General features: G+C 51.9%; 1 protein-coding gene across 1 annotated transcript in view; it reads left to right on the forward strand.

The window, feature by feature from the left end:
- The window catches only part of ITGA9 (integrin subunit alpha 9), a 247,024-nt gene that overhangs the window by 170,250 nt on the left and 63,272 nt on the right, over positions 1-13,502 (forward strand). Inside the window, exon 19 of the mRNA XM_084902785.1 lies at positions 10,132-10,218. Within this exon, the coding sequence (XP_084758911.1) occupies positions 10,132-10,218 (87 nt within the window). The remainder of the gene's footprint in view (positions 1-10,131; positions 10,219-13,502) is intronic.

Genomic DNA, 13,502 nt, shown 5'->3' on the forward strand with positions numbered 1-13,502 from the left:
GCTCCCAATATGCAGAGCACCAAGGGTAACCCTAGAGCACCGAGCCCGCCTCCCCGGACTCTTCTGGAAAGCACACAGGGGACACATGCCTTCAGCCTGGAGTTGCCTCCGCGGGTCCTTCGGGACCGAGGGCTGCGAGACTGGCTCACGGCAGTGCCGGTTGTGTGCTGATCCCCAGGGTCTCGGTGTCGGGCTGTCGCTTGCTGTGTGTGCAGTCTGAGGGTCCTCGGCACCAGCCGGTGCTCCCTGTCTGTCCTCCTCACACTCAGCTTCCGAAGGCTTGAGCCCTCGCCGGGACATGCTTCTCTGTTAGGTTGGCTACAAGACAATTCCTCGATGGTTGGTATTTAGCAGAAGGGCTTCTTGCCACGACCGGGAGATGCCAGACGTCGGGGCCTGGCCCATGAGATTCGTGCAGGAGTATCTGCTGAATAAAATAATGCCAGAACCGGTTTGGTTCAGTGGATAGAGCACCTGCCTGCGGACTGGGAGGTCCCGGGTTCGATTCCGGTCGGGGGCATGTGCCTTGGTTGCGGGCACGTCCCCGGTGGGGGCTGTGCAGGAGGCAGCTGGTCGATGTTTCTCTCTCATCGATGTTTCTACGGTAGCTCTCTGTCCTTCTCCCTTCCTCTCTGTAAAAAAAAAAAAAAAAAAAAAAAAAAAAAAAAAAAAAAATCAACAAAATATTTAAAAATAAATAAAAGTTTTTAGATAAAAATAAATAAATAAATAATAATAACAGCACAACTCCTGAGCTCGCCACAGGGACCGTGCTCAGCCTTTTGGTCGGCTGGATGGATACCGATCTGCATGAGAGGACCTTCAGCTGGATCTTGCCGTGTCACGAATGGTATTTTTGTTGTTGTCATTAGTCATCATTTTTGATCGAGGCATTCGAATGATGGACTCGGTTTTCATACCGAAGTAAGTTGGTACCGGTGTGACTCTGGTACATCACTCGCTCTGCCCAGTCCTAGATCTCGTCATTTAAAGAACGTGGCGGTTTATTTTTTAGCCAATAAAAAGGAAAGGTGACACAGTAGTGATGCTCGGGAGTTGTGAAATGGGACTCAGAGCCGGGGGGCCGGGGGGAAGCCAGGCCTCTCTTGTAAAGAAAGGGATGTGGGTCCCAACTCTTCGCGTGCCTTGCCCACACACTCGTCACACAGCAGTGTACGTACGGGAGTCCTCCTTCAAGCAGCCTGGTCCTCCCCTCCCCGGCTGGGAACACCCCCTTGGAGACAGCGGGACTCTCTAGAAAGGCATGTGGCCCATCGGGGCTGCTCAATAAATAATTATTAACCGAGGGAAGGAACAAAGGAATGTAATGCGTAACAGAAAACATACGTGTCTCCTCCATGAGAAGTATTCTGTGGAAGCTGTTTCCCATTTGAGGCAAAATCAGAAACACTCGCCGAGTGGATGGATGCACTTCCTCCGCGGCAGCAGGAGGGGTGCCCGCACTGGAGCGGACCCTGCCCCCCGGAGTCGCTGCTCTGCCCCTGCCCCGGGCTTGGTGGGCAGGCACAGTCTGTCCTCCAGTCTGTGACTCAGAAGCCGCGAGAGGCAAAGGGACAGGTACTCTGTCCTCACCAAAGTTAGGACCCCAGCAAGGCACTGCTTGTACCCTCTGGGTCTTAATCTCTTCTTTTTGAAAATATATTTTTATTGATTTCAGAGAGGAAAGGAGAAGGAGAGAGAGAAAGAAAAACATCAGTGATGAGCCCTTGCTGGTTTGGCTCCGTGGATAGAACATTGGCCTGTGGACTGAAGGGTCCCAGGTTCAATTCCCATCAAGGGCACATGCCTGGGTTGTGGGCTTGATCCCCAGAAGGGGGCATGCAGGAGGCAGCCAATCAATGATTCTCTCTCATCATTGATGCTTCCATCTCTCTCTCCCTCTCCCTTCCTCTCTGAAATCAATACAAATATATTTTTTAAAAAAAGAAACATCAATTGATCAGCTGCCTCCTCTACGCCCCCACTCCATTGAGGACTGAACCTCCCATACAGGCATGTGCCCTGACCGGGAATTGAACCGTGACCTCTTGGTTCATAGGTCAACACTTAACCTCTGAGCCACACCAGCTGGCTCAGTCTCTTGGTCTCCAAAACGGCAGTGACTGTGCTAGCCCTGTGGCACCCGTGTATCCATGGCTGGTGCAGAACACCTGCTCAGGTGATGCTACATCCATCTTTCCTGGCCCCGCTTCCTCCCTGAGGATGGAGGAGGGAGCCCGCGATGGGCCCCTTGAGTCAGGATGTTAACGCAGCCTCACGTTGAAAGGTTCCTCACTTGGGGACCACCCAGGGAGCTTTCAGCAAACGCTGGCCCGAGCCGCGTGCTCTGATTCAGTGGGTCCACCGTGAAGCTTCCATCTGGGTCTTCTTAACAAAACTTCCCGCAGAGCCACTGTGGTCTTTTTAGCACCATTGCGCAAATTGGAGCGAAGTGCCCCCTCTGGTGGTCCGCGGCCTTTTGCCAGGTGCCGGGCTTGGCGAAAGGATTGGTTTCAGCCCCTTCTCCCCCTCAGCCAGGTCTCCTGCAGGGAACAGCCTGCCACGCTGTGCAAGGCACCCCTGGCTCCCGGGGGGCGGGAGTGCTCCTGAGAGTCCGTGAAGGGTCTTCGTCCTTCATGGCCTTCAAGGCTTTGGGGCAAAAATGAACAGAGTACAGCGGGTCCTCCAATCACGTCATCTCACCCAACACTCCGTTATCTCGTGGATGAGCGTTTAGGAACGGAACTCTTATTCATATCCAGTAGCCGGGGTTACAACAGGTTTCGCTTTAAGCGGATGACGTTACGTGAGGACGTGCCTGGTGTGGGGAGATTTGCCGGGGCAGCCTGTGGCACAGAGTGCGGGACAGCTGCGGGCAGGGCTCTCCCAGAGGCTGCCTTGGGTGGGAGGAGGTGGGAGCAGACCTTGTGGCAGCTGGAGGGCAGGGGGGTGGGGCTCTCCTAAAAAAAGGTCACCGGTTCTTTAAGGAGAGTCCTGAGATGTGGGTGTGCCAACCGGAGAGAAGAGAGCAGAAGCAGCCACCCGCCGAGATGGGCACCGTGAGCCCACAGTGTGCGCAGTGGAGACGCGCTCCAGGCGTGCAGCCCCGGGAGAGGGGGCTTGGGAGGTTCAGCCGGGGTCGGGGTTTGGGAGGCTCATCGGTAGCTGCCTCCAACCTCCGTTCTCAGTCCACAGCTTTGCTGCTTGTGCAGAGGGGAGGGGATGGGGAGGCCGCTGTCAATGCCCTGTGCTCCCTCCACCCTCCCTGGTGACCCCCTGTGGCCGCTCCCCTGCAGGCGGAGGCCTGCCCGGGTCTCTGCCCGCCTTTCCCGAGTGCTTAGCTGCATTCAGGCACCGAGGGAATTGGAGGCACCGGATAGTGCTGTCCCCCGGATACCTCTCAGCCAAGGAGAGGCGGGAATTGAAGGGCAGCACCCACCTTTCTCCCCAGTTAGCGGCACACGTCCCCGCTCCCTCAGGGAGGACCCTGAGATCACCTTCCAGACACACTGCTTGCATCCCAATCCTCATCCCAGAGTCTGTCTGCCCAGAGAAGGATCCCATGAACGGGCGGGTCCTTGCCTCCAGAAAAGTGTGCCCTCACATAGACGCTAGCCCTCAGGTGGCATCAGCAGGGGCCTTAGTTTTCTGCAGGGCGGAGGGCCAGAGGGCGGCAGTCTCCATGGTTGATGTCAGGTTACCATGGAGACGTGGGTGGGATCCGTGATGGAGAGCAGCGCTTCTCGACCTGGAGCTCCTGTTAAAGCTCAGGTTCTGAGTCAGCGGGTGGCTCCGAGCTTCTGCGTCAACACAAGCTCCCAGGTGGTGCTGATGCTGTGGGCCCAAGGACCGAGCTTCCGTGACAACGGCAGCAAGACCGTTCACAAGTCGGTGATGCGTGGGCAGGGGCTGCGTGTGTCTGGAGATGGGATGGGCCTCTCCACTGGGTGTACAGTTCTAGTATCGAGAATCCTGGCCAAGACCTTCCTACCGGCCCCTCGGCCACTCGACTCCCACACAACCTTGGCGTCCACACACCACTGGTAAGCTGTCCTTGTGCCACGGCGGTGCATTCTTTCCAGTCATTTCAGGAGAGGGCCCCGCCTCATGCTCCTCAGTCCAGCCTGCAGGGCAAAGGAGAAGCGTGATGGAAAACCAGAATAATTGGATTCACGAGATGGAATTCAACTTGGGACTCTTAGTTCGCCGATCAGGAATTTGCAGGCTCTGGGGAATGTATTCTCTTAGAAGAGAAGCCTTCTTTTCAAATCTAATAATAAGCTCATTGACTCCATGGAACCGGAGGCCAAGCATCCCGGGTGAAGATCCACTACTCGGGCCTTAGAAGGAAGGCAGGGCTTGCCGGCCTCTTCCCTTCGGGCTCTTGGTTCGGGCTGGTGGGATTGTTTTTGTTTGTTTGTTTGTGTAGATTCTCAGGCTCCTGTTCCTGTGGTCCCGCAGGGGGCAGACGCTGGGGAAAGTGTTTCTGTCTGGCTTAGTTCCCTCCGGGAAAGTATCAGGATGCGCTCTCAGCAGGAAGTGCACCAGGGAGAGGCGTGTCACAGGAATAAGACAGTTGATTCAAGTCGTTCCTACTTCGTATTGGTTTTTAAAGTGTAAGGTTATTTTCATCTGTTTTCAAGCTTTCAAAGCACTTTTTTGTAAGAGGCAAGAGGCCTGTTTGGGACAAGTCCCCTGTCCCCACTTGGACCAGATCCTTGCTCCCCAGTGCCCTCCCAACCCGGCACCCCAACATGCCCTCCAGCCTGTGGATTAAAGTGCACTCAGAGGCATAGAAGCAGGGAACAGACTTTCGGACCTCAGAGGGAAGGCGGGGGAGGGTGGCTGGGTGGGAAGAGATTCACCAAAGAACCTGTGGGCACATATGTATAACCCATGGACACAGACAATAGTGTGGTGAAGGCCTGGGGCAGGGGAGTGGAGGAGGCGGGGCTAGAAAGGTCCGTGGGAGAGAAAGGGCGACATATGTAATACTTCCAACAATATAGATTTTAAAAAATTAAATAACTAAAGTGCACCCTCTCGCTTCTAATGCTTGGCTTTGGAGGGAAGTTTGCGTTAACAACTGTGTGGTTTCTCTCTCCCCGACACTCATTTTCACCCTTCGCTTTTTCAAGCTTGGAAAGAACAAGCCCAGGAGAGTCTGGGCCTTTGCCTTCAAATGGGGGTTTTGACAAACTGTAGAGAAAGCACCTGCTCTGCAGCACTTCCTCTGCCCCGCTCCTCCACATCCCCTCGCGGCGGGATCACCACCTCTGGCTCCCCGGCTGTGCAGTCCCAGCGCCTAACCGGCAGCAGGTCTGTAACCGCTGCCCAGCCTGGCTGGCCACCGGCCAGTCTTGGCATCTGTGCTCGAGTCCCTGTGTGCTCCAGGTTCATGGGGCCTGTGCTCCCCACCTGGTCAGCCTCACTTCTGCGGGTTCCAGGGGACCTGGTGTTCCCCACCCCACAACCCCTCTGGCCCACTCTCCCAGTGCCAAATAGGAAACCCCCGGCAAGTGATACAACTTCTTTGAGTTCTGCTTCCCTTCCGAGGAGGGGCACATACAGCAGGCAACCGATCGATGTTTCTCCCTCACATCGATGTTTCTCTCTTTCTCCCCTCCCTCTTCCCCTCCCTCCCTCTCTCCCTCCCTATCTCCCTAAAATCAATTTTTTAAAAAACACATTTAAAAAAAAAAAAGTTGCAACACTAATGCTAAAATGCGTGTACTTCCCATGTGCGAGCTCATGTGCTTTCCTCCCGGGTAGGACTCCGAGGGCCTTGTCCCAGAGGCCTCTCCTCTGAGCGCGACTGTTTATTCTGGTGAGTCTCGGGCTGAGTCACCGCTGAGTCGGGCCAGTGAGGTTTCCCCTAGGAGTTAACTCATTGGGCCAAGGTATTGGGAAGCCCTGCTTGCCTCTGGCTCCTCAGTCGATTATGGAGCCTGGCGTAAAATGCCACCAAAACTCAGCTGAATTCTCTGTTCACTGACTTAACATGGAGGCAGCTCTAACCAGCTCCCAGGGGCCCCCTGGCTGACAGTCATGGGGCCATTGGGGTCATCTTCAGTTGGACAAACACGTGTGGGAAGTGGAAAGCGGTCAATTAAATTTCAGACGCACCCTGGCACTGAGCATGAGCCCAGCACCAGCCTTCGCCGCACCCCAAAGAGCAGTGTGTGGGTGGTCAGATAAAGCCCCGCTCCATCGTGAAACCAAATGCTGTGTGATCGGGAGGCGGGAGCCCCAGAGCCACAGAGGCCCCCAGCCTCACGATCGGGTCCTTCCTGCCAACCGCCGCACGCTACACACAGGGCTGGAGCTCGGCCCCCCTGGCGGCGCTCCTGGGGCCAGGACAGCCGAGGTATGTCTGGAAAAGAGAGGGGCCATGCCAAGGCAAGCAGCTGCCATGCCAGGCAGACCAGCCAATGAGCTGCTTCCTTCAGCCCCTTCATCTGAATCCCTGAGGAGCCGGGGCCCGGTCATGTGATCCATGCAAACTCGGGGTCTCCTCAGGGACCAGCTCCATGCCAGGCGCCAAGAAAACAGAGGTGCCCAAACCAAGCTTTCCCTTATTAGGTCCTTACCATGTTCATTGGGCCCAGCTGGCGTGACTCAGTGGTTGAAGGTAGACCAATGAACCAGGAGGAGGCACGTGCCTGGGTTGTGGGCTCCATCCCCCGGGAGGGCGTGCAGAAGGCAGCTGATCAATGATTCTCATCATTGATGATGTTTCTATCTCTTTCCCTTTCCCTTCCTCTCTGAAATCAATAAAAACATATTTAAGTAAATAAATAAATAATGTTAATCGGTGGTTTCCTGATCCTGAATGTAACATGTGTTGGTTAAAAACTGGGGAAAAAAAAAAAAATATATATATATATATATATATATATATATATATATATATATATATATTTATTTATTTTTTTTTTTTTTTAATTGAATCACTTACAATCTCCAGGGAGAAACCCCGATAGCGTTGTACAGCATCGGATGTCCTTGTTCGCCGAAGAGAAGTGGGATTGTGGGGGAAAGCCGGTTCTGTGACTCTTCTTAAAATAGGGTCCAAAATTGCATAGTAAAAGTTTTTAAAAGTTTTGATTGGAACTTCCCTTGAAAAATGAAACTAAAAATTATGAAGATCAGTTTACGTTATCCTCCGGGTAACAGCTTGTGTAACAGTGTGATTATAACTGTCAAGGGTATCTCAGGCCTGAGGCAAGCGCTCACTTGCTTTATTAGCATCTTTAAAGGGCCGGAGCACCTATTTCTGAAACGAAAGAAAGCGTTGCATGCTGTATGGGTGGCGTTGGGAGGTGAACATCCCTCCGATGTCATAAAGGAACATTTTCTTGGCTTTATAGTTTGCCTTTTTTTTCATTTTTATTTTTTTAGTTTGCCTTTTTTTAAGCATCGTCACAAAAAGGTCTTCTTTACAATGGTATGGTTTGTCCAAGGGCTCCTTGGATACTTTTATTTGAATCTTCTGACGCAGCTTAGTGAGTTATCATCTGGAGAAATTTGTGGTTTCTCCAGCAGGTAACTGACCCATCGCTGCCAGATCCAGGTCTACCAGTGGTCTCCGTGGTGGGAGCTGTTTTCCAACACAACGTTCATGGATTTCGTGGAAGCCTGGGTCTTGTTCAGCGAGGGTGTTGTTTTCTGCGGTGGCACACTTACCCTGTGTGTGCATTGGGTGACCAGATGTCCACACTGGCTGGCAGGCAGGGTCCAAGGAGAGGCAGCTCACTCACTGGCCCACATTCCGGAGGGCTGAGAGCTGATAACCGGAGTTTTGCAATAATGCTCAAGTCAAGTTCTCCAGGGACATGGCAGGAACCAGATCCAAGGAGAAGCCTAGTTCCTGGATCGCCCCCTTATGCCTCCTGGTGGGCACCAGTGGCCCGGCAGAGGTAAGATGCAACCCCCAAAGGAACACTATCCACCAATGTCGCCTAAAGCAGGGGACAGCTGAGTTTCCTCACTTCTCCCAGAAGTCATTTTTTTAAACTTCTCTGAGTCTCTGTGCCTACAGTGTGCCCGCCTGACTCCCAGCCGGGTACGTGGCTTCTTCCTGACCCTGGTATTTAAGGTTATACCTCGGCCTGATCTGAAACCAGACAAAGGGGGTGCAGAGGCTTCTTGGAGGCTAAGAGCTCCCCTGATGGGGGAGCCCTACAAGTGTTATAAGTGACAGTTAAGAAACGATCTCAGCAGGTGTAAGTCCCCTCCTGTCGCCTCTCCCCACCTGGTAGCAGATGCCCAGCGAGTTCCAGTGGCTCTCCTTCCCGAGCCACGTCTGTGACGCATATTCTCTGAGGTCAGATTCGTCAGAGGCGGAACCTGAGATGGGGATTCCTGTGCCGGGGATTTATTGGGGAAATGCTCTTGGGAGAAGAGGAATGAGGGGCACAGGAGGAAGGAGCCAAAGGGGTCTGTGCGCTCGGCCGGAGTCTGTCTGGCCAGTTCTGGCGAGACTTTGGCTCATGAGTTGCCCGACACAGCTGGTCCCACCTGGAGGCGGAGGGCGGCCTCCTGCACCGTGTCGGTCGTAGGCTGCAGAATGCTGGTGGGGGAGGGTGTCATGCCTCCCAGACAGAACTGTGGTCGGAGAGCAGGGCTTAGCATGAAAGAGCCTTTTGGTCAGGGCGGCTCCAGTAGCCACAGGAAGCTGGACTGGCGCTGACAGGTGGCAGGAGGGCGAGCCCTGGCATCCAGTCTGGAGCATCGTTCAGGAGCACGAGCCAGCCTCTGAGCGCGCTCATTCCTAGAGACGTCTTTGCTTCTCGCTCTCTCTGCTTATCGCCACCGAGACCCATCCAGGATTTTGTAATTTCCATTAGGCCGCGAGGAAGAGAGATTTGGATTAATACTGTCGATGCTGCTTTAAATGTTATGTTCTCATATTTTGGAATTAGCAGGCGTGAGGTCATTCAGCAGCTCTTGACTAATCCAGAGCTGTCTCAGGCAAAGCTAAGCGAACCGAGGTCCCTTAAGTGTACATCTGTGAAGGCACAGTCCCTCCTTCGCACACACATGCACACCCGAAAGATGTCTTCGGGGCAGTACATCGTCAAGAGCAGACAGGCCCTTGGACTTACATTGAAAACCTCTCTCCTGGCGTGAAAGGCATTTCCAGCGAGTGCTTGAGCGTTACAAAAGGAGTTTGGAGGGGTTGAGTCATCACGTAATTTATGTCTATGCCGGGACGCTCTTGAGAGTAATTACACCCAGATGACAGACATGAACCAGGACTGTCCCAGGGAAACAAGAGCGAAGGTCACCCTGGGCCGGGCTTGCTGCCCCTGAGGCCCACAAGCCAATGAGCTAGAATTCAGAGTAGCTTTTCGTTGGGCCAGTTGTGGACATTTGCTTCCGGGGTGAGGAGTAGGAGGAAGAGGATGGTGACCAAAGGCCACAGGGAACCATGAGGACCCGTTTTGGGATATTCGGGTCTTGAGACAACATCTGAGAAATTATCCTCTGGTTTTCCTTATGGAAATTGCCAACACATGTCCCCAGGTTCCAAGGGCAGCTCTGGAACTGCAGCTCCCTGTGCCCCTCCCCTGGTTCTTGGGCCACCACATGAAGAGACCATGGCGGCTGGGCTAACCTGTCCTTGCCCTTGACCCAGCCCGGGCAGGCTTGCAGGGGAGCTGTTCAGCCCTCCTCACATCTTGGGGCTGTAGAAAGAATCCCTGTATTTTTGTGGGTGTCATTTTCTTAGAGCTTGACTTTCCTACACTAGCAAGGTCTTGGGGCGTGGGCTTAGGAGAAAGGGGCCAGAGAGACAACGGGACTGACTGTTCATCCTAACCGTAGGAGGTGTCCAGCTCACATGGGGCCCCATCCCGTGTCCCAAGAGAGCACATGTTAGTGAAGAATGAAGAGTGGTTCTGTCCCCTGCACCTGTCCTCCCAGGGAACCAGCAGAAGGATGGGCACCAGGGGAGGCCTGGGACTCGTGCTGGTCAGAGGCTCCTCGTCCCCCCACAGCCAACAGTGGCTGTTGTCTGGGAACTAACGACGGACTGTGTCTGCCGAAGTCTCCATCTGCCTCCCCGAGGCCGTGTCCGCATCCGTCTTGTGCAGCCGGCCCATCTGTTGGTGTTTTCCTCTCTTCCAGGAGGAAATGGGCATTTCCTGTGAACTGCTGGAATCGGACTTCCTCAAATGCAGCGTGGGATTCCCTTTCATGAGGTCCCAGTCGAAGGTAAGGGGTGGAGTGGGGCATTTCCTTGGGAGCAGCTCCCAGCCCCTGCCACCAGCCCCTGACTCCGCCAGCTGCCTCCCCCGAGGTTTCTTCCTGCAGTCTACTCCAGAGGGGCCACGGTCACGTGGTCTTTCTCTTCGGCCCACATGACATGCCCCAAACGTGAGAGACACAGCATGGTCTGAGCAGTTTGGCAGGCAGCATCTGGTTGGCCTCCTTGAAATGATTTTTTTCTGGGACATTGCCCGCCACTTTGAGTCCCAGAGGCAACATAGGACACAATGTGGGCGGTCTGGCCTAGTGACCTACAATCCGGAGTCCCCTGGGCACTCACAGTTTTCTTAAGAGACTTCTTCAAAGGCTTAAAACATAAACAGTTGTATTGCACTTCGCTTTTTTAAGTAAAAGAAATGACAGCCATTTAGATATGTATAAGAAGCCGCATTTTCTAAGCTCAAGCAATACCAGGGCACAGTGTATTCAGACATTCACGGGGCATGCTCACAGGTGCCATCCTTATAAGGAGATGCAGAGAGGCGTACGTGGAAGATGCGATTTTTGGAGACAACACTAGAGTCTGAAAGGCCAGGCCTGCCTTACGAAATGGAAGCTATTTTTTCTGCTATGATTTGAAGAAAAGGTTATCTTCCTTTGTCTATCTTTTCCCCACCTAGAATGAATGAGAGCTTGGTCCTTCTCTCCTGCCTATGTCATAGAATCAAATATTTTAATCCCTAAGGCTTTCTGGCCCCAGCGCATGGTAGCTGTTTAATAAACCAATTTTGGAAATGTTCTAGTGCAGTGGTCGGCAAACTGCGGCTCGCGAGCCGCATGCGGAATCTTTGGCCCCTTGAGTGTGGCTCTTCCACAAAATCCCACGGCCTGGGCGAGTCTATTTTAAAGAGGTCGCATTAGAAGAAGTTTAAGTTTAAAAAAATTTGGCTCTCAAAATAAATTTCAATTGTTGTACTGTTGATATTTGGCTCTGTGGACTAATGAGTTTGCCGACCACTGGTATAGAGGTAAAATAGATTTACTCATTTCTTAAAAACCATGGAACCCATCAGCCTCATTGGAAGAACCTCATTGCTCCAAAAGTTTGTGGCTCTTAACATCCATGATTTCTGAGCCTTTTTCTGGTTCTCGTTCTCAGCTGCCCACATGCATCCCAGGAAGAGGGAAACCTCAAGGTGGCTGGCCTGAGAATAAGAGTTACTAGTCGCTGGCAGAATAGAGGCCAAGTTCTGTTAGACTCCATGTCAGATGAGGAAGGAGTACCCTGAACCGTGGAAATCCATATAATGGTCCCATGTCCAATAGTCATGTAGGTGGTACATCATACACCAAGTTATTGGAAACCTTTTGAGCAATAGCAATAGACAATTGATTTTTCACAGTTGCCATTTTATTATGAAATTCAGTCTACATCCCAAATCAAACCTAAGGTGTGCCTTAGGTTTTAGTCTAAAGGTTATTTTTAAAGAATTTATATCCCAGACACAAATAGACCCGGAATCACTTGCCATAAAGAGAAGGTCATTATGAAAATGAAAAAAAAAAAAAAAAAAAGGCAATATTGAAATCTGGGACATAAAATTTGGTCAAAATTAATTAATTTTTAAAATATGGAACCGACAGGAGTATGAATGTTGGAATATTGACTTTTATTTCCCTGTCTGGGGATGCGCTGCCGTCCTCCCACATACAGAGGTTGAGACCTGGTGGCAAGGGTAAACGTAGAGTCGGGGATCTGGGGAAAAGTCCCTGGAAAAAGCTCAAGAAGGGACTCGGCAAGGACACACGCTCCCTCTGTCCTCAGCCTGGCTTGCCCTTCCTGGTCCCCCAGACCCTGTGGGTCATTGGGCTCCAGACCACCTGCTGAGCATCATGACTGCCCAGCCGGCTAACTCTGGTTAGCTGTGTCTCTGACCTTCTGTTCTCCCAGGCCTCCGTCTCCGTTTTTGGCTTCTTGCCCAGATCTTTTGCTTCTCACCTCCCCTTGGTGTCCAGTGTGCTCACATCTCCTGCCAGTTCTGACGCTTTGCTGGGACGAGACCCTTGACTTTCCTTCCTTTGTGTCGTCCAGCTTTGCTTCCTGGCCTGACCCCTGAAATGTCTGTCTAGATAAGGATGTTCAGTGGCCCCTGTAGATGATGGCCCAGTGTGACGGTCCAAGGTCCAGTCCTTTCAGGCAGCATGCAGTTCAGTAGATTCCAGTCCTACAACGTTAGACTGGAGCCTAGAATTAGTCATCAAGGAAGCTAACCATTTAGGCGCTAAATAAGTCACACACTCTCAGAGCTTAAAGGAATTTAAGAACCATTTTGTCCACCCTCTTCTTTTTATTGAAATGCAAATAGATTAAGTGTCTTGACAATGATCACATGGTCAGTTTGTGATAGAGCCTGGTTCTCTAACCCCAATCCAAGGGTTCTTCCCACATTCCTACACATGCCTGATATATACGTGTGTGTGTGTGTGTGTGTGTGTGTGTGTGTGTGTGTGTGTGTGCGCGCGCACGCGCGCGCACTTAGGGCAATGTTCCCCAAATCACAGGATGCTCACCACTGGAGGTACCAGGATGCTCACCACTGGAGGTACCTGAGATGATTTTAGGGTAACATATGGACACAGCACTAAACAACATGGATTCTTACAGTGAGAAAGTTACTACCTTTACAATGCTTTTTCAATTCTGACCCCATCTAGGATAAGGTCTACAGTAGTGTGACATACCTCTAGCACCTCACTGTCACTTGTTTATCTCCCTCTTACCAAAACAGAGCAGACTTGAGGCTCAGAGCCTTCAGCAGGCAATGAAAGTCAGCATGGCTTTGTTTTCATTGCACCTAGTTAATGACTACCTTCTTTTTATGGCAAGTGATCTTAGAATCCCGTCTGTGATAGTGGTATACATTTTCCTTTTAAAATAGTCTTTAGACAAGGTGAGTGAGGCAATAAAAATATTAAGCACATATCACAGGGGATACAGTATGCAGAGGTGGCCAAAAATTTGGAACACGTGTGTAAGTGAAATTTAGAAAGTCCTGGTTTAAGAGACAAACATCACTTCCCAAAGAGAACCTCAGTTGTTGAAAAGGACCGTGTGCCTCTTGGTAGCATGGTTTTTACTGTTAAAGCTGTGTCTCAGGACCGACAATCAAAAAGATATGCATACAACTCTGGCCAGTGTGGCTCAGATGGTTGAGCATTGCCCCGTGTACTGAAAGGTCACTGGTTCAATTCCCCGTCAGGGCACTTACCCAAGTATGGGTTCAACCCCT

Source organism: Pipistrellus hanaki (assembly GCF_964339955.1).
Source record: "Pipistrellus hanaki genome assembly, chromosome: 13".
Taxonomy (NCBI): Eukaryota; Metazoa; Chordata; class Mammalia; order Chiroptera; family Vespertilionidae; genus Pipistrellus; species Pipistrellus hanaki.